Source organism: Phragmites australis, chromosome 8, assembly GCF_958298935.1.
Source record: "Phragmites australis chromosome 8, lpPhrAust1.1, whole genome shotgun sequence".
NCBI lineage: Eukaryota > Viridiplantae > Streptophyta > Magnoliopsida > Poales > Poaceae > Phragmites > Phragmites australis.
The window spans coordinates 37763838-37783695 of record NC_084928.1 but is presented as its reverse complement, the minus strand read 5'-3'; the positions used below and the strand labels follow the sequence as shown (position 1 = coordinate 37783695).

The 19858-nt window shown below is 42.7% G+C and overlaps 3 protein-coding genes across 3 annotated transcripts; all 3 read left to right on the top strand.

The window, feature by feature from the left end:
* Positions 1-5389: 5389 nt before the first annotated feature.
* On the top strand, positions 5390-10722 carry LOC133927469 (uncharacterized). The gene is made up of 17 exons (XM_062373961.1): positions 5390-5718; positions 5814-5933; positions 6079-6270; positions 6484-6591; positions 7707-7784; positions 8086-8178; positions 8530-8616; positions 8723-8824; positions 8912-9031; positions 9114-9176; positions 9264-9406; positions 9512-9605; positions 9698-9756; positions 9855-9897; positions 9993-10084; positions 10223-10292; positions 10378-10722. The coding sequence occupies exons 1-17, from the start codon at positions 5503-5505 to the stop codon at positions 10444-10446; spliced, it is 1749 nt and encodes a 582-aa protein (XP_062229945.1). The 5' UTR covers positions 5390-5502; the 3' UTR covers positions 10447-10722.
* Positions 10723-11435: 713 nt separating this feature from the next.
* LOC133927468 (uncharacterized) lies at positions 11436-15380 on the top strand. The gene is made up of 12 exons (XM_062373960.1): positions 11436-11725; positions 11836-12006; positions 12377-12463; positions 12575-12693; positions 12830-12931; positions 13315-13434; positions 13513-13578; positions 13942-14008; positions 14163-14216; positions 14415-14507; positions 14797-14829; positions 14907-15380. The coding sequence occupies exons 1-12, from the start codon at positions 11624-11626 to the stop codon at positions 15003-15005; spliced, it is 1113 nt and encodes a 370-aa protein (XP_062229944.1). The 5' UTR covers positions 11436-11623; the 3' UTR covers positions 15006-15380.
* A 283-nt stretch (positions 15381-15663) lies between these two features.
* On the top strand, positions 15664-19803 carry LOC133927466 (uncharacterized). The gene is made up of 9 exons (XM_062373958.1): positions 15664-16049; positions 16199-16291; positions 16484-16579; positions 17051-17104; positions 17187-17390; positions 17623-17754; positions 17856-17921; positions 18688-18983; positions 19073-19803. Exons 1-9 carry the CDS (start codon positions 15948-15950, stop codon positions 19074-19076), a joined length of 1047 nt encoding a protein of 348 aa, XP_062229942.1. The 5' UTR covers positions 15664-15947; the 3' UTR covers positions 19077-19803.
* The last annotated feature ends 55 nt before the right edge of the window (positions 19804-19858 follow it).

The following is a 19858-nucleotide window of genomic DNA, read 5'->3' as shown; positions in this document are numbered from 1 at the left end:
CCCTCACCCAAACCTTAGAGAGAGAAGAAGAGGGCGACCCCGACGACTGGAGATCGACGGTGGGGACTTCCTCAAGCTTCCTAAAGGTTTCCTCGAGTTTTTCCCCGTCTTCTCCATCGCTGGAGATGCTTTTCCTCGGGCTTCTTCATCTCAAGCTTAGCGACCACCTTCAGACTTGATCCACAAATCGGAGTTTCCCTGAGGCGAACCAATCGGATATGAAGTTCCCCTACGCCGTTCCTACCTCTAGTCGCTCACCATTTTGATTTGAACCGAGAAACCCAAGTTAAACAAGATCTAGATATCATCCACAAGGTTTCACGTGTTTGTGTCATGCATGTTGTCCGAACAATCATAGAAAATATTCTCCTAGTCTTGTGGAGTACTTTGATAACCTTCGTAGTCGAAGGTTTCGCCAGAGCCTTCGTTGGCGGCCTCACAAAGTGGCGCATGTAGAGTCTCACGGTCAGACTGCCACTAGGGTCGGTTTGACCGCCACCGTACCGTCGGTCTAACCGCCAAGACCCTAAACTTTGTGTATGCCACCCGTCTGACCGTCACTCTACCGTCGATCTGACCGCCATCTATTCAAAGCCTTATGAACCTAGGACGTCTTATTTGGGGTTCGAACCTTTTGTGATATGAATCGTTCGTCGGTATTTTGCAAATATTTTCGAAACACGACTGTCGGTGACATGGGAACTGGGGGTCCCTGAGTCCCGAGGCTAGGACAGCGGAGTGCCACGTGGCGCCCTCCCTCAGGGATTATCTCCCCGAGGTCCGAGAAGTCTAAGTTCCGGGAGAGGGCGCTCGAGGCCATAAACAGTGGTCCCTGAGTACCCGAGTTCCCCGAGGATCCAAGAAGACTAAGTTCCGGGAGAGGGCGCTCGGGGCCATGAACAGTGGTCTCCGAGTACCCGAGTTCCCCGAAGATCCGAGAAGACTAAGTTCCGAGAGAGGGGGCTCGGGGTCATGAACAGTGGTCCCCAAGTATCCGAGTTCCCCGAGGACCCGAGCAGGCACAGTTCCGGGAGAGGGCGCTCGGGGTCATGAACAATGGTCCCCGAGCACCCGAGTTCCCCGAGGACCGAGAAAAGACATATCTGGGAGAGAGTGCTCGGGGCTATGAACAGTAGTCCCCGAGCACTCACAGTTCCCCGAGGACTTGAGAAGCCCCTTGCCGGTGGACCCCACAGGGGCTCAACGGTGAGGTGTCAATTGGTGAGAGGCCCGATGCTGCATTTAAGAGGGTGCATGGCCTATCACTTCCAACCACTCTCCCCACGCCTGCTGTCAGCCCCTGCCACCCCCTGGCAGGGAGGTGTGGGGACATTTAATGCGGCGGGTCCAATCGCGCGTCATCCGGCACGCCTCGGGATAACGTCACAGGCCTCGAGGCATATCGCTTGCCGCTCTGCTGTGTCAGGCTCGCTCTGACCGAGCGGGCACGCGGGGCTGCTCGGTGGCTGCCCGGTGGGCCCTCCCCGCTGCGCCCGCTGAAAAGCGGGATGATGACGACAGGACCGGACGGGGGCGCGTTTCAACCCCCCGTAACATCAAACTGCAGCCCATGATGATTGCTTTCCATTTATGGTGCCTTGAAACTCGCATCATACTTTCTAGGCACGCTAACCGCTCTGATGGGATATAAAAGAGGGGCGGGCTCCCCGGAGAAGGGCAGGTCCAAGGATGAGAAGAACTTTAGTAGACGAAGAACGAGACTCGGAGCTCTAGACTTAGACATACATCCTTGTAACACAACAGATCCTCAGAGAGGTGTTCTCAGAGCATTTATAGCATACACACATGAGTAGGGTATTATGCTCCGTGCAGGCCAAACCTGTCTAAATCCCCTAAGCATTTATTTCCTCTTGCATCCGATCATCCACTCCACCTGCATCTCATTTACTCTCATTTAATTCATATACGAGGTGGACTCAGAATCATCCCCTCAGCCGAATCTCAAAGGGGTCCCTCCGGATCCCCGCTTGTGGAGTTCATCCTCCGACAGCGACGCTTTATTATTGTTCGATCATGCATTATATGCATACTTTTCTATCGTTCACTTGTTTATGCGGTGCATTCTTGATTAGTTTAGAGAGTGTCGCGTCGACGGTCCAAGCGGTTGAAGGCGACATCGGACCACCAGAGTTCTGTGAGTGCTGCGCAGGTAGCGTTAGGCAAGCGCTAGAGCAGCAAGGCAAACATCTAAGTATATGCAACCCACTACTTTGGATTGATTATGTCTAATATGATAAATTATATGTTATGTATGTTTGCATGATCAACGTTCCAGAGTCCGGTGATATGGATAGAACCTACGTTGATGCATTATCTTAACCTTGATATTGTTGTTGATCCTTATCATTATAACCTGGGTATGATAATGTTAATGTCTAACTTCAAAGGTTAATCAAAATGCTTAGTAATGCATAGGTTCTCAGTAGAAGTCGATTGGTGGTTCAAACATTGTTCACGAGCTTAGGGCTTACTGATGGTTTAGAATGATAATGACATTGAGATGGATGAGTTATGAGGATGATACGATATGTGGACGGTGCTAGGGGTAAATCGAGAGAGGAATCCATATGATATAGACCGCTTGCATCATTTAAGCATCGATCGTTGTTGTAGTTGGCTCTAGTACTTTCCGTACTAACCATATGCCGATCTAATGGTAGGATAAGCCGATTATCATACGTCGTGCTAACGCTTGCCTTGCGACCCTATGACACGTAAGAGAAAAAGAAAAGGAGAAGCAAAGTGGTGGGGAGCTGGAGGTGTTCGGGACACGCTCGCGGTAACCCTAATGCTATAGGGTATGTGCAAGTAGGTAGTTTCTGGTATGAGAAAGGTTGACATGAGTACTCTCTTGTGTAGGCCTGTGTGGTTACACAAGCCAAATGATCCTCGAGTTGTGTTGGTAAAGATGTACCCTTGCAAGATGTAAAATCGTAAGGTGTAAAATCAATTCGAATTACCGCGCTCTCGGTTGTGAGCATGCTTTTGTCCATTTGCAACAGTCGTAGAGTCACAAATGTGGGATAATGTGGTATGGTATGTTGGGATGTGGATGAGATGGTTCTATTCATAGATATATTTATGATGATTCTGTTACAGATATTTATAATGTTGATGGTTACATGATAGGAGGTATATGTGTATGGTTAAGAATAGATTTTTACATATTTGTGTCAAAACTGCTTTTGCATATGAACTTTACTTAACCTTATGGTCGATCCTTGCTAATTCATCCAAATACATAATTCTTGAAGTTGAGTTATTTATATGTACCTAATATGGATTAAGTCTTGCGATTACTTTCGTACTCACGCTGCTCTTTCAAGTGCTCGATGTGGAGGAGGTAGTGTTCAGCTACTTTGCGCCTGCTGATGTAGGTGGCGGGGATGAGTAGTGTAAACTACTTGTGTAATGTTATTTTTGGTAAACCTAAGGGCATATGGCTCTACCTATCTTTGTTGTTAATAGATTTTATCTTCTGCTGTGTAGTTTCTCTTTTAGCTAGGTGGTGATCTGTTTTATTATCCCCCTATCTCTCTTTTGTTATAAATTGTCAAAAATTGTTAATAATTAATATAATTTTACTACTCGCTCTTTATTAAGCTTTGTTGTGATGATATATGTTGAAAAGATATGTGTTCCGATCTTTGGTACAAAACAAATGATGGGACTACCAGAATGGTATTATAGTTAATCATTGTATTCGTGATTATGAAAATGATCAACTTAATAATTAATTAGAATACTATTTAGATGGTTCCTCACATAGTTTGTATCAGATATTGTGCACATATTATTATACTTTGTTTGTATCGTACATCCGGTTCCTTTTTCCAACTTACGTTTAGGATGACCTTAAATTAATTGTCTTCTCAATTTTCTATTTATTTATGACGACCTTAAATTAATTCTAAGTCCCATTTAACTACTTACATATGATTGTTTCATTAACATTTTTGTTAATTTATTTACTCGCTGTTAATTTACTAATATGAAATTGGGTTATCACATCTTTGCAGTGACATGGATTCCTCGAGAAACAATCCCCTCGGAGTGCCCCATTAGCATAAGTGTCCATTGTGCTCATGTGGGGACCGAGCTCGGATGGCGACTTACTTCAATGTAGAGACCTTTGGTCAGAGGTTTTTCTAGTGTCTCGGATTAGACCCTGATTTCAAGGTGTGTTTCCCTTTCACGCTCTTTCGCACCTTCAAATTCTATATTCTGAACTAGACTCCTTACACGGTTACACCATGCTTATCGGTGACAACCTTATCACTTTAAGAAACCACGTTTATCAGTGACAACCTTATCACTTCAAGCAATAGATCAATGTGGTTAGGTCGTCGTATGATAGGGGATGGATCAGAGAGGCCAAAACCAGGGGGTATAGACTCAGGATAGAGGAAGCATGACAATGATAGGAGGCATGTCGGTTGCGACATGAGGAATGTTAGTGGCAAGAATAGGAACACAAGCAACAGAGGAGTTTTAAAAGAAGGGATGAGGAATGTCACCTTCGGGAGGAGAAAAATTAAAGAGATAGGATGATGAATTTCAAAGGCACGAGTAACTACTTCAGAGGCGTTAGGCTCTTCTACGCCACCAAGAAGAGGAAGAGCGTGAAGCAACACGTGCGAGAAGGGAGAAATATCCCGGTTCCACGTAACAGAATTCATGTTCTATCCCCGATATTCTAATATTCAAAATTATGTACCACGGACTTTCTAAAACATGGAAGTATCCCCTACATATTGTTTTTGTGAATAAAAATACTGGATTCAACTCTCCTATTTACAGAATTGCAATTTCTATAAGTAATTCGATTTTTCAAAAAAGATGGAAGAGAAGTACGGCAATTTAAGGGATATATATTTCTTTTTTATAAAAGGAACCAGTTCTCTCAAAGTACCGAAGTACTTCTCTTTCACGGGATGCGAGATAGTTGCTTCTCACTCGCTGGATGGGTGAGAGGTACTTTTTGCCCATTCAATGGGTGAGAAGTGCCTCTCTGCTGGCCTTGCTTGGTCCACGTTGGCTTTCATGTCAAGCTCTCGCTTGTTGAATAGGAGATTTTTACTTCTCGCCAATTGAACGAGTGATAGTAGACTATTTATGTAAAATTTCAATCGTTTTTGATTTTTTATGGTTTTCGATGTGTAATTTTGATCATTAATATAGTTATAATATCTAATAAAAATATTTTTTAGACAAATCTACACGTGTGATTATTATTTTTTCAAACTAAAAATTTAAACGGTCATAGTTTTAAAATTTTAATAAAATTCTGATAAAAAGATAAATATTTATGATTGAAAAGAATATATAAATAAAAAATCCTGCCCGCGGTGGGCTTACAGATTCCAGATCGCAAACAGCTAGTACAAAAGTTGGCCCATCAAACAAGCACAGACTTCTCAAACCCGACTGCGACGGCCTCCGTCTCTCTTCCTGAACCCTCCCGCGACCACGCCGCCGACCATGGCCGCCGCCGGGGAGGTGGACCCGACTCCCACCCCCGACCTCCCCAACGGTGACAAGACCAAGTCACGGGATACCGACCGCCGCCGCCGCCGCCGCAAGGCCAAGAAGAACAAGGCCGCCGCCAAGGAGGCCGGAGCCAGCGATGCCGATGCCAAAGAGGCGGATGAGGGCACTTCCGGTAAGGAGAATGCCGATCCGAACTCCAAGCCCCAGGTGAGTGGCTTCCCGCGCCGCATCCCCGATTCCGACACGCCCAGGGGCTAGGCTTAGGGTTTCTGATGCGATGCCATGTCGTGGGTTCCGTGCAGGTGGAGGTGGAGGTGGAGTACGTGCCGGAGAGGGCCGAGCTGGACGACCCCCTCCTCGACGACTTCAAGACCATCTTCGAAAAGTTCACCTTCAAGGACACTGCAGCAGCCGCCGCCGAGGTACCCTCACCTTCTCCTTAACAAATCTTATTTTAGTACTACTATTTTTCAGGGTTCACCATGGTGTTTCACTAACTTGGTTTGAGCCGTGAGGCTTAACTGTTTCTTCGGTTGATGAACCAAACTTGGGGGTTTTCCCTCGCAGGATGAAGAGAAGAGGGAGGAGGGTGGTACCAGTGCCGCAAAGAAGGGGACATCAGATGACGACGACGATGACGATGAGCAGGAGATCCAAAGGACGAAGGAAGGAGGGCTCTCCAATAAGAAGAAGAAGCTCCAGCAGAGGATGAAGATTGCAGAGCTAAAACAGATATGCAACAGACCTGACGTTGTAGAGGTGCTTTCTCCATTCCAATCAAGTGACCCGGGTGGCAGCACTGTGTCTTTTCACATCTACAAAACAACAGTTTTCTGTCAGTGGATAAGCCAACTGATGAACTATTTTGCTATTGCTGTTACCCATGTCACTCTTTGATACTACTGGAAATCTAATGTTGCACAAAGATTTATCTTCATCTCACGTGTGATGATTTTTTCTTCCCATTGCTAGGTCTGGGATGCAACTGCCGCGGATCCAAAATTGCTTGTATATCTCAAGTCCTACAGAAATACTGTCCCTGTCCCTAGACACTGGTCCCAAAAGCGGAAGTTCTTGCAGGTTTGTGAGTTTTAACTCATCGAGTGTGAATATGGGTGCTCATGTGTGGTGAAATTAGTCAGCATACAAAATGTGATTGCATCTTCTCAGTTAGTCATTGAGGGGTGGGAACATACTGTCGATATGGTTTCATCCCTCTTTTACAGATATGTAATTCTCGCAGGGACTGCTGTAACAACCAGGGAGTCTGGGCATGGCGGTATAAAACTGAGTGGGTTTTATAGTGTGTGTGTATATACTGTATATCTATTATGTGTCTAGGCGTATTATAGTTCACTGTTGCGTCACCCTCTAGTTACGATCCCAAAAGTAGTATAGTTGCGATCCACAAGATATGCTAATTAGTACAAATATATATGGTCGTAACTTGATACCTTCTGTAGTTGTAATTATGTGATTTTTGTCATGTGATCGTAACTTGTTCACCTCTGCGCCCACACTCAGTTACGATTCCAAAAACAGTATAGTTGCGATTCACAAGATAGGTCAGTTACTACATATATATATATGATTGTAACTATATTATTTTTGGGACCGCAACTATACTAATTTTGGGATCGTAACTGACCCAATTACGATCCCAAAAGTAGTATAGTTGCGATCCACAAGATATGTCAGTTACTACAAAAGCAATACTATGTTGTAACTGTATAACAATCCTAAAACTTCATCAAAATATAGTCTTCATGGATCTTATTTTGTTAAGCGTATTGTTTCAACAATATGGTTCAAACGGATTGAAAATCGGATCTGTGGTTCTAGAGATATTGCATTTTAATGATTCGAATCAACAAAAAGAATCTCTGTTGCATGCTCTGGTGGGTGGAGTTTGATGTGTACGTGGCATCAGCGGATTGGTTCTCTTGGTTTGTTGATTCACAGAAGGCTCAGCTGGCTCGATCGGCCGTAGTGGCGCAACGCAAGTCTGTTTTGCGCCTAGGTGCAGAATAGACTTGCCGTGTATATATATATGATGGTTGAAACTAGTTTATTTCACATGAGGTCTCTTCTTTGGAACAGATACAAGACTCAACATAGCATTCAGCATTGCCATATTCATCTGTTGAAAGTTTAAACTGTTTATTGTTTGAATTAACAATATGACCTTGTTTCAGGGAAAGAGAGGTATTGAGAAACAGCCGTTCCAGCTTCCTGATTTCATTGCTGCAACTGGAATAGAAAAAATAAGACAGGTAACTCAGTAACGTTTTAGTAATTTACTTTCCTCTTTCAGTCTTTCAGCTAGCTCCCTCTTTGCCAGAAGGAGCACATCAGAATTGTTTGTACCTTTTTGTGTGGCCAGCTGGCAGATTATATTTATTTATAGCGGTCTGCTGGCTGGTAAATTCTGCATATTGAATGGCAAACTAGTGTTAGAATCTGTGCCATGATAGGCAATCTAACATGCTGGTACAGTCGCTTAAGAAGCTGACAATTCTACGATGTGATCCTCACGAGAAAAAAAAACTAATTGATTTCTAAATCTATATGCAGGCTTATATTGAGAAAGAGGACAGCAAGAAGTTGAAACAGAAACAGCGGGAGCGCATGCAGCCCAAAATGGGCAAGATGGATATAGATTACCAGGTGAACTTCTTTCCACCTGCATATCTAGTTATTCATATTATTCCAAAAATTGTGAAATGTGAAGCTTTTTTGTGACTTGTGTTCATCTATAGAACCATGACTTCACATTTGACTTGGTTATATGCTATGGGTGTTTTTGACCATTTTCTCATGCAAACATAGAGTCACCACAACTGTTCTTGAGTATTTGTTCGTAATGTCACGCTTAATTGCTCTTTAACTTTTAGGGAACTAGCATTGGCAGTGGTGTTCAACTGAAGTAATGTTACCATGTTAGATCTGTCAGTTATCCGCTCATGAAATGATTGTCATGCACGATGGATTGTCTTACAATCATTTTGTTCCCTGCAGGTTTTGCATGATGCGTTCTTCAAATATCAAACAAAACCAAAGTTGACTAGTCATGGTGATCTGTATTATGAAGGCAAAGAATTTGAGGTACTTATGCTCTTGCATCTAACTTCACGTTATATAGAAAAAAATGCACAAATATCTACCAGATTTCCATACATGGTTATGGTATCATAATGCACACAATTAACAGGTCAAGTTAAGGGAAATGAAGCCGGGCACGCTGTCCCGAGAACTTAAAGAAGCTCTCGGTATGCCTGATGGCGCCCCGCCCCCATGGCTTATAAACATGCAGGTTTATTCTTGTAACCTGTAAACAGCTGTTTTTGTATCGATAACGACTTTGTGATTCGCTAACTCACGCCAATGCATAATTTGTCAGCGCTACGGTCCGCCACCCTCTTACCCTCATCTGAAGATCCCTGGTCTAAATGCTCCAATCCCTCTTGGTGCCAGTTTCGGTTATAGACCAGGGGAGTGGGGAAAGCCTCCTGTGGATGAGGTATATTATATATTAAAACATGGCTTCTATGCATCTAAGTCTACACAATTCCTTTCTAAACTCTTATGTTTCTTGCCAACAGCATGGGCGCCCACTTTATGGAGATGTTTTTGGAGTCCTCCAGCAGGATGAACCTAATTACGACGTAAGTTTCAGTTTATTACGTTGCAGTTTGAATTTTGTTTGTCAATTTTATAAGCTGAATTAATATTTGTTTTCTCCACTTTTCCAGGATGAACCTGTTGATCGCAGCAAGCACTGGGGAGATTTGGAAGAAGAGGAGGAGGAGGAAGAGGAAGAGGAGGAGGAGGAGGAAGAACCAATGGAAGATGAGGAAATGGAAGATGGAATTCAGTCCGTCGACACCATGTCAAGGTAAGTAATTCCCTAATTTTCTTTCATTAGTGTTTTGTTAGGTAGTAGACGTTTATCTTTAGCAGTGCATCAGACACTTGGTTTTAACTTTTCTCGTGTAAACAGTACTCCAACTGGTGTGGAAACACCCGATGTGATTGACCTTCGAAAGCTGCAGAGGAAGGAGCCTGAGAAGCAGGCAGAAAAGCCGTTATACCAGGTAAGTACTTTGTGATAATTGTTGGTGGTATTGCTTGGGTTGAGGTATCCTTGTTCATAGTCGTAATGTTTTCTTTCCCCTTGCTGCTGAAGGTTCTTGAACAGAAAGAAGAAAGGATCGCCCCTGGGACACTATATGGGTCAAGTCATACGTATGTTTCCCTAACCAAACCTGTTGCATGTCCTCCCTTGATTCCTGTTTGGTTCACCATGAAGTCTTAATGACATGCTGTATGTGCTCAATTTACAGGTATGTGCTGGGAGCACAAGATAAATCATCAGCTTCTAAAAGGGTGAGTTTTTGTCTGCTCCTTGGAACCAGTTGTTTTCCTTAAAGATTTGACCTATCGAAATGTTGATCTTTTTTCATTTGTTTGTTTGCTGCCAGGTGGATCTGCTCAAGAATCAAAAGTCGGACAAGGTGGATGTCACCATCCAACCAGAGGAACTGGAAGTAATGGATGACGTTCTGGCAGCCAAGTAAGATATACCGGGGAGTCCGTTGGTTAAAATGAAATCGATGGCCTTTTACTATCTATTGTTTCACCCAGGCTATAGATGATGTTGTTTCCTCTCTTGTTCAAGTCATAACATGCCTCATTACGATGGATGTAACAGGTACGAAGAAGCGCGAGAGGAAGAGAAGCTTCGCAATCAAAAGGAGGATTTCAGTGACATGGTGGCGGAGGTACATTTTATTTCCTGTCACTGGGGCACTTGTTTTGTTTTGATGGCCTGGTTGATGAATGAGGATGGCCTTGTTGTGCATGCAGAACGCGAGCAAGAGGAAGAGGAAGCAAGAGAAGGAAGGCAAGTCAAAGAAGAAGGAATTCAAGTTTTAGACAAGTTGCCACTCTAGCAGGAAGCATGAATTCAGCAACCTCTGCATTGCATTTCATTGCATTGCTTTTGGGTTCCTGATGTACCAGACCAGACTGATCTTGGAGTCGTGGAGTTCCTTGTTTAACTATGGCTGTCAAGTTAATGCATGCAGTATTTGTATTTGTATTTATATTTGTTTGACCTGACCTGACCTGACCTTGTTAGGTCGCAGCTGGCTGGTTTGGTGAGCCGAGCCTGCTGTGATGTGAATTCATGTGATGCTGCGGTTCCATCTCCATGCAATGCTTGAATCGCCTTTGCCTTACAGGCTTTTGGTTAATTATTAATTTGTTTTGTGGGAATGTCTCGATTCCATGCCACTGAAAATTCAAGAAATCTCGGTCCATTCCTCTTACACCGAGATCCAAGCTCCGCTACGGTCACCGATCTCTTCTCCGGCGCTGGCACATTGAAGGAGGGTAGGATTCGAAAACTGCGAGGGGTGCCAGAGGTCGGGAATCTATAGAATGTACATGTGTACGTATATATGTGGTCATGTGTATGTATAATATGTATATATACATTCGTATGCATATACATATATTTGCACATATAATATAATTTTTTTAGAAATTTCAGAAAAATATCAAAATGATTAATAAACCGGTTGAAATAATCTAAAATGCAAAGAAAAATATCTACAACTCAAAAAAATATGAAATAAATTTTGATAGGTGCGTATTATTGCCGTTTACATATTAAAATTATGTGCATACATGAAAATACTATTATTTTCTCTATAATTAAATATATATGTTAGATATTGATAACTTTATAAATAAATATTGAGATATTTAAAATTAGTGAGCCTATTTTTTTGTTTTTATTATACTCTGTGTAAAAAAAATGTGCGACGTGGACGCGCTAATCCGCCCCGTTAGCATTAGCATGCCAAATAAGTTAGTTGGTGGCGCAAGCAAGAAAAAATAAAAAAAATAAATAAATTTGGTGCGCTGCTGCTTTTGCGCGCCGCACTCCCTCTCGTCGTCTACCTTTTGCTTCCTTTCCCCACTCCGCCCCCGCCAGGGCTCCTCCTCCTCCCCCCCTGTCGCCACCTTCCTTCCTTCTACAACCTTCCCGGCCGCTTCCCTCAACTCCTCTCAAAGCACACAAGGGGACCGGCCCTGGCCTGGCGCGATGAAGCACCCGCCGCCCCACCCGCGCCGCTGCGGCGTCGTGGTGGCGGTCGTCGCCCTCGTCCTCCTCGCCTGCCTCCAGATCCAGTACCACCACCTCAAGGTCGCCCTCCTCCGACCCATCGCTCCTGCTTTCCATTTTTAGCTTCCCAGCCCAACACTTTTCACGGTTACCTCCCCTAATTAATATTGCCGGTGCCCTGCTCACATCAGGTGGATCTCGGTAAGGGCGGCTTTGCCTCTGGCACGCAAGAGAGTAGCAACCACTGGGGGACCAGGAAGACTGCAACTGCCACCAGGGGTTTGCCGCGCGGGATCGTCGAGCCCCATTCCGACATGTATCTCCGACCGCTCTGGGAGGACTCAGCTGCTGCCAACCACAAGGTACCCTACCTATCTGCTATCTGCTGCCAATCTCTATTACTGTGTAGCTGGTTGCTTAGTCACTAGATGTAGTCATTATTTTGCCCTAACCATGCAAATCACGCTGAATTAATGTTTCAGTCGTTACATATGCTGTTAATCCACCGATTGCCCAGTGGATTAGCAAACCTGTTAAGCTCAGGGGCTGCGCCTACAGACTTTGTGAGGTGCTGTGACCATTCGCTTAGTATCTGGTCAAAATCGTCGCAAGTTGCTTCTTTCTTGAAGTACAGATGTATTATTAGCGTCCTAAAGCAAGCTATTGAACTCCCAGGTTGTTCATTAGGCGGGATACTTCCTTGCTAATTATCCTACTCTCCTATACACGCAGAATAATAAACATGGTGACCACAATGCTCTCCTGGCCATGGCAGTCGGCATTTCCCAAATAAAAAATGTCGACACTATGGCTCGTAAGGTCTGTGCTTGTCTCAAGTTCCTTTCCCTTATCATTACCTCACTGTGTTGTTTGGGAAAGAGGAGAGATTTATCTAATATGGCCTGACCTGTCACTGTTTGCTTTCTCTAGTTTTTGAACGAAAACTACGCAGTCATGCTCTTCCATTACGATGGAAATGTAGACGAATGGCGCCATCTTGAGTGGAGTGATAAGGCCATACACATTCTAGCTCACAACCAAACAAAATGGTAATTACACTAAAGTTCGTTGTTTTATATTATTTGCGGTAGCTGGAGCTTTGGTAGCCCTTTTTCCAGTATGTACATGTATTTTTCTTCATCATATTTTTCCACTTCCCGAAATGAGCTTATATTCCTGCTGCAGGTGGTTTGCTAAGCGTTTTCTGCATCCTGATGTCATGGCTATCTATGACTTCATCTTTTTATGGGACGAAGACCTTGGAGTGGAGAACTTTAACCCGAGAAGGTATGGGTGAGGTCATAGTTCTTTTCCTCTAGTTAGACGCATTACTCAGTGCTCAGTACGGAATTCAAATTTGCCATATTGTCATTCAAGTGCCGGATATCAGCCATTTTTAGATCAGCTGCATTACGTTGATCCTCATACTCTTTTATGCTATAGCCTGAGTAACTATCAAGTATCAATTGGACAGAAATTTAACATTTATTCAGATGGAATTTTTGCCTGTTTGAGCCATTTGGTGTTACTGTTTGGTGGGATTTTGCTATAAGAACCTTTGAGAGAAATGGTCTTCACTTCCTTATAGAAGCTTCCTGTGAATACATCTATGATATATTTCATTTTCTGTTGAAAGGCACTTCCTCATTTTTCATGCTGTATCTTCCTAGGTATCTTGACATAATGATTTCTGAAGGCTTAGAAATAACACAACCTGCTCTGGACCCCGATCTATCAACTGATATCCACCATCGAATCACAATCCGCAATAAGATGACAAAAGTGCACAGGTGCTTCTGTCTTTCCTTTGTCTTCATGAAACAATTCTTATCTATGCACTAAAAACCACCTTTTCATTGTTTGTGTAGGAGAATATATGACAATCGGCCTAGTATGAATTGTTCCGACGAAAGTAAAGGACCTCCTTGCACAGGGTAAGGATCGAATCTTTAGCCTCATGCAGTTGTTTGGGAGATATTCTAAATAGTGTTATGCAATTTCTGTTTTTACCTCTATTGGTTAGACTTGTAGTGCTCATATTTATCGGTGTCCTGCTCTGCTTAAGTCTGATATACTTTATTTTATCATTTTCTTAAAATTAGTTACGTTGAGATTGTTTATTCCTAGTTTGGTTAGAGCTAAAACTGCCACGTTGTTGGGTAGGATCTTTGGACGCTTTGATCCAGGAAGCAAAATTGCATCGCGCAACTGATTGATTCTTGACCAATTATCTTATGAACTATTCCAACGCATTCACTCAATTGTTTGATGATATTGTGATTTGCATTCTTGGATAGGTGGGTTGAGGGCATGGCGCCTGTTTTTTCTCGTGCTGCTTGGAAATGTGTATGGCATCTAATTCAGGTGCAAATTCTTTTCCTCTAGCCTGTTCATTTTCTTTTAAGGTTACTTAGATAATAAAATGCTCAATACAACCTATTGTCTGATTTTATGAAGTGTGAGTGGAAGGTCACAACTCTTAATAATCCATTGATTATTTAACGTCTTGAGCTTGCAGAATGACCTGATTCATGGATGGGGCCTTGACATGAAGCTTGGCTATTGTGCTCAGGTACTCAAGATAGTTCAGATACCATAGCAGTATGCAAGATTCAAAATATGTCTAACGTTCTTTTAAAATATCTTATAGGGTGCCCTTTTAGACATATTTCAACTACCTTGTCCTCTGTTAATCAAGATGGATGCTAGACATCCGTTTGCTGGGAAAAGTAACCGAAACACTGATTACCGTAGTCACATGATATTTCAGGGTGATCGAACCGAGAAAGTTGGTGTAATTGACAGTGAGTATGTTGTCCATCAAGGGATACCATCTTTAGGAGGGCCGTCACTTAGCAGCAAGGTATATTTGTCATAATAAATTGATATTTCTGCAAAACTTGATGTATCTACACTGTATATGCGAACGCTGTATTGGTCTACCAGTTGTCTTCAAATTGTTTGGTGAGACTATGATCTTTTCATAAATGAGCTACTCTTGAGAGTTTTTCTTTGCTGTGTTTTCCCACCGGTTCTTGTTTCTTTACCCTTATTTGGTGTATACTTGCATGATAGTAACATTAATATTATCGCCTAATCAAGAATGAAGGTTATTGACATATGCCATTACTGGCATCTTTTTGTTGGTGCAGACACCTCGACGATCATTGGATTTGAGGACCCATGTGAGTATAATCTATTATATTGTCTTCCTGGATCAGTGGATTAAAAGTTCTCATATTACATACCCTTGCTCTAATAGATAAGGAGACAATCATCAGCTGAGCTGGAAAAGTTCAAAGAACGGTGGAACAGAGCTGTAAGGGAAGATGAAGAGTGGAGTGATCCTTTCCAATCTTGATTGCTTTGAAAGCAGAATCTGGCACCAGGATGCAAGACCACCTCACATGAGTGAACCTGTCCAGTGGCCACGCTCATAACAGTGGTTGGACTCAAGGCCATCTCACATTGCAACATGTGGGCATCGTATCAAACAGTTGGTTATAGGAAGTTTTCAAACTTATACACCATTTTGTCCTCGAGAGCTAAAAGAACCACTGGAAATGTCATCGTCAATACAAGGGACAACTGATCAAGAACCTCAAACTAACAGGGGACTGAATATACACACTGTTGTAAATTTCATTCAATCTCCATTTGACTACAGCTGTATAGTGACATTATATACATGCTTGTGCAGTTATTTAATCACAAATCTTACATAACCTTTAGCAAATTTCTTTCCTGTTCATCTGCCATGTAGCAACAAGCCTTGCATAGTTCAATCCCATTACTCAGAAATGAAGTTGAACAATGTCTGGAAGCTCAAAATAAGAGATGCGGTCGAATGTTTGATTCTGAAGTATCCGCAGGAGGTTTTGATCTATAGGATTCTTTATAGAAAGATGTTTATAAGATTTTGATTTTATTTTTCTGATATAACGGTTGACGCGTGCCAGGTTGACGCGTGCAGAAGAGAAAGGATGAGATCATGTGTTAGGAGGGAGAGAAGCTCTTTTAAAAAATCCGATCCTATAGAATATACGATGCTGTCCCTGTGTGTATTCCTGACACTGGAAACAACACAACTTTGTGTTCCTCACCAAGATTGTTGCTCTCTTAAGGTTTGTTTGTACATTAACAATACTTTGGGTGACTCGATTCGGGATCCTGCTGCTGCCGTCCGCGAGTCCTGCTACCACCTCGCCGACGAGGATTTCCCCATCAAATACGAGGCCGACCGTCTCCCCCCGCGACGCCAAGATCCAGGTCCCCCAGCCGCCCCACGCCCGCCACATCGACGATGACACCGGTTTCCACGAGGCGCGCCTCATGGCGGACATCTCCCTCCTCTCCGACAACGTCCGCGTCGCCTCGGGCAGGCGGCCCATCGCCATGGCCTCATGTTAGTTTAAGTTTATATTATCCTACGGCCAAATATAACACCAGAAAGAGCTTCTTAGATTGAGAAAGCATGTGCTGTTCTACCTTTGATCCTCACATTCAAGACCTAACATGTGTCGGCAATCGGCATTGCACTCCATTGCCATGCAGGGTTCTGAGACTGTCACTGCAGACCTGCGCCATTTTGCCCTTTATGCTTTTGCTGGACGCACTGGCATGCTCAGATGGAGCCGGAAGAATGAGGTGCGCCCTGTAGGTCTGTATTTAACTTCTCATTTCATTCACAAATTTGACTGCAATGTTATTAAAAGGATATTTCTCTTTATTTGTGTCTAGCATTGAAAGGTCAAAAATAACCTAGTGATTACTCAAAGACTATTGTCAACAAAGTCCTGTCTTATATATTGTTGCTATGTTTCTCTTTTGGCACGGCAGAACATCCAGTCACAGCCATCAGATGCTGCAGTGCTGATACCACAGCACAATTACAAGCTTGATGTTCACACCCTCAATAGTCGTCAACCTGGTCAGGTGAGGATTATGTTCACTAAGCTTAATAGTGAATTATTCCTTGCAGCAGTTATACTTACAAATGAGCAAGTCTCATGTCAATGTTGCCACATGCTTTTTGTTGCTTCGTTTAAGTATCGTATCGTGGATTGTCTTCTGACAGAGTTGTTGTCTACCAGAGTTATTACCTTATGCTCAACAGGAACACAATGTTGTCATCAGTGTACTCTTGTTTAGCAGATATAGGTTGAACTACTTACTTATTTTCACTCTACTTGGCGGCAGTGCTTCTCTAAACTAATAGTGGGTTATGTTTGAACTTGGAATGCCGCATACCCTAGGAAAGTTCATATAAACTCTAGTCTAGATAATCGGTAAAACTGGTTATCAGATTTTGCTTAGCATCAGTATAGGTCAAGGGAGAAGAACAGTGGTTCATGCAGTAATATTTTTTGTTAATTGGAATCTAACATGGCACATGTTAATTTTCAGTTTGAATGTCGTGAATTCAGAGAATCAATTCTTGGTGTCATGCCTCATCATTGGGTAAGAAAAGTACTTGTTTTCTTGTATTTCAATTTTGATACTCTGGAAGTGTTGAACTCAGATTTGAGTTTTTCCTTTTCAGGATAGGAGAGAGGATACGACCCTACAACTTGCACATTTTAGGAAGCATAAAAGGAAACAAGTAAAGAAAACGCCAGGAAAGGCTGTTTTCAATAGCGTGCACGAGCCCATTGAACACAATCCACCTGGAAAGGATGCTTCCAATAGAATAGCTAGAGCGCTTGGGAAGGCTGCAGATATGGCTGGCTCAAATCAAGTCAAGAAGGTATAATGCATAGACATGGTTGTTGCATTTCAGAATTTGCCTTCTCTTCTAGGAACAATTGTGGTCATCTTGAAGTCCCTGAGGCATTGTGGATGTCCTTACATATTTTATGTGTTCTCTCTTTGTTGCACTTCAGTTTGCTTTTGTCCAAATAAATTACATTGCTCGCACACCATGGAGTTAAACACCTCATGGCTTTGTACTGAAATGCAGTTTGTTGCTCTTATTGCAGGCACAGATGACGCCTTACATTCCGACAATCACTAATCATACTCAAGTATGGTGGGTTCCTAATGTTGTTGTTGCACATGAAAAGGAAGGAATAGAGGTTGTCCATCTAGCTTCTGGACGCACAATATGCAAGGTCTGCAAGATCCCCTGTGATTGTATTTTACTTTACTGTAATGGAACCGTGTGGTTTATGACCTGTGACTTGATTTCTTTTGGAATTATTCTCATTTCCAGCTTCACTTAATCGAAGGAGGCCTTCACGCAGATATTAATGGAGATGGAGTTCTAGATCATGTTCAGGTGCGTGGGAGTGTCAAGATTAGTGCTGGAATTTACTTTCCGATATGCACCAGCTTTTCTTTGGCTCTGGGTAATACAAATATTCATGTAATTCATATTTTCTGTCCGTAATATTGAGAAGAATTTGGGGTACTTGGATATGCTTGTCAAGTAGGTTGACTGCTTGACCCATAAGGTGTTATGGTCTGCTGTACCTCCTTATGCTTTTGCATTCATTGAACAAATAGTTCAAATGATATCAGGGATTTAGTTTGTTCTTTCTGGAAGGAGAAATCGAACTCCTCTGTTTAAACCTGAGCTTAGAATATACTGGAATATTACATTGTATTCTCTCTCTATCCTTGTTATGTTATTTGATCTGTTTTTCTATCGTTTTATGCAAACATGTCATGCATGCTTGTTGGTGCGTCAATTATTATATATTGTATCTCATGTCTGATGTGCAAAAGTTGTATCCAATGCTTGCACCATTATAATGTTAATGTGATACGGGAATTCCCTTCTTAGTTTGCATTAAATTACCAGTTCTTTATTACATGATGTTAACAAATTTATTTGGGAAATAACAGAAATAAGTAGACTACCATAGACAGACTCGACTTAGAGCTGTTAAATCATTGCAGCCTCCTTGTGTGCAGCCTTCCCAACTCAAATAAAACTAGTACAATGGTTTCTTTGATAGGTCCAATGTTGCTTTCCTTGTTATTTGTTAATCATTGCAACCTCCTTGTGTAAAACTGATAGTTCATGGTGATTGTTTCTGTAGGTTGTTGGTGCAAATGGTATTAAGGAGCAACCTGTTGTAAGTGGGTTCATGGAAGTGCTGAGACCTTGTTGGGCAGTTGCTACATCCGGTGTACCGGTGCGGCAGCAACTTTTCAATGTGTCTATCTGCCATTACAACCATTTCAATCTGTTTCATCATGGTGATTTTTCAAGAATTTTTGGGAGGACATTTGATCCAACTGGTTTAGAGGTTGTGACTCCTATTCTGATCCAGAGAGATGATGGTCATAAACACAGGAGAGGATGTCATGGCGATATCATCTTTTTGAAAAACTTGTGGGTTTTTCATGTTGATGCAACATTCATGCTTAACAGATCCAAACCCTCTTGGTTACCTGGAAATGCTGACATGTTTCTGGTTGCAGGTGACATCGTACTCTCCTGGTCACGATGCAATATGGAGATGGCAACTATCAACAGGTGCAACATGGTCCAACCTTCCTTCTCCATCTGGGATGATGGAGAACATGGTAGTACCTACTTTGAAGTCTTTCTTTCTGCGAGCTTATGGCCCGAAAGAGGTGATCATCGCTGGTGGCGATCAGGAGGCTCTGGTGATTTCTCCTTCTGGTAGCATATTGGCACTTATTGAACTTCCGGCACCTCCCACGCATGCTTTGGTTCTTGAGGATTTCTCTGGTGATGGTCTTACTGATATCATTCTGGTAACATCTGGCGAGGCAGCCTGGGGCACTTTTCTTCAGCACGCTTGTGGGGTGCCTGATAGTTGTGATCGGAGTGATGTTTGTTTCGCTGCACCTCAACTCGTGGAACAACGGTAAACCAAAGGCTTCAGCTGAATACAGATGATGCAGAGAATATGTTATTTGTTAGAATCATACCAACCGTCCACCCAACCTGAGGTTTTGATACGCTAATCGACTGGGGGATGGGATATTTAACCTGTGTAAGCTTGCACAAAATGTTTTGATCGTGGATTCATGCTGTATGATAGAGAGTATTTCCAGAAGTGTTCCTATCTATGATGATAGTAGTAGAGCTCTGTTAATAGGTATGATGTGATGCGTTTGATTAAGCCAAATCATCGAGGTCAAGAGCATTGGTGTTGGTGTTATAATATGATGAAAATTTTGAATGCTGTTTTGCTCGGAAGCAGGCCGACGTGTTGACCAGCACAGCAGGGCAGGGGA

Bases quoted from the DNA above. Each gene is read 5' to 3' on its own strand.
- LOC133927469 (XM_062373961.1), top strand. From the start codon at position 5,503: ATGGCCGCCGCCGGGGAGGTGGACCCGACTCCCACCCCCGACCTCCCC. The intron at 5,934-6,078 runs GTACCCTCACCT...TTTCCCTCGCAG, and splicing joins CTGCAGCAGCCGCCGCCGAG to GATGAAGAGAAGAGGGAGGA. The intron at 6,592-7,706 runs GTTTGTGAGTTT...ACCTTGTTTCAG, and splicing joins AAAAGCGGAAGTTCTTGCAG to GGAAAGAGAGGTATTGAGAA.
- LOC133927468 (XM_062373960.1), top strand. From the start codon at position 11,624: ATGAAGCACCCGCCGCCCCACCCGCGCCGCTGCGGCGTCGTGGTGGCG. The intron at 12,694-12,829 runs GTAATTACACTA...TTCCTGCTGCAG, and splicing joins GCTCACAACCAAACAAAATG to GTGGTTTGCTAAGCGTTTTC. The intron at 14,217-14,414 runs GTACTCAAGATA...ATGATATTTCAG, and splicing joins AGCTTGGCTATTGTGCTCAG to GGTGATCGAACCGAGAAAGT.
- LOC133927466 (XM_062373958.1), top strand. From the start codon at position 15,948: ATGACACCGGTTTCCACGAGGCGCGCCTCATGGCGGACATCTCCCTCC. The intron at 16,292-16,483 runs GTGCGCCCTGTA...TTGGCACGGCAG, and splicing joins GATGGAGCCGGAAGAATGAG to AACATCCAGTCACAGCCATC. The intron at 17,755-17,855 runs GTCTGCAAGATC...TCTCATTTCCAG, and splicing joins CTGGACGCACAATATGCAAG to CTTCACTTAATCGAAGGAGG.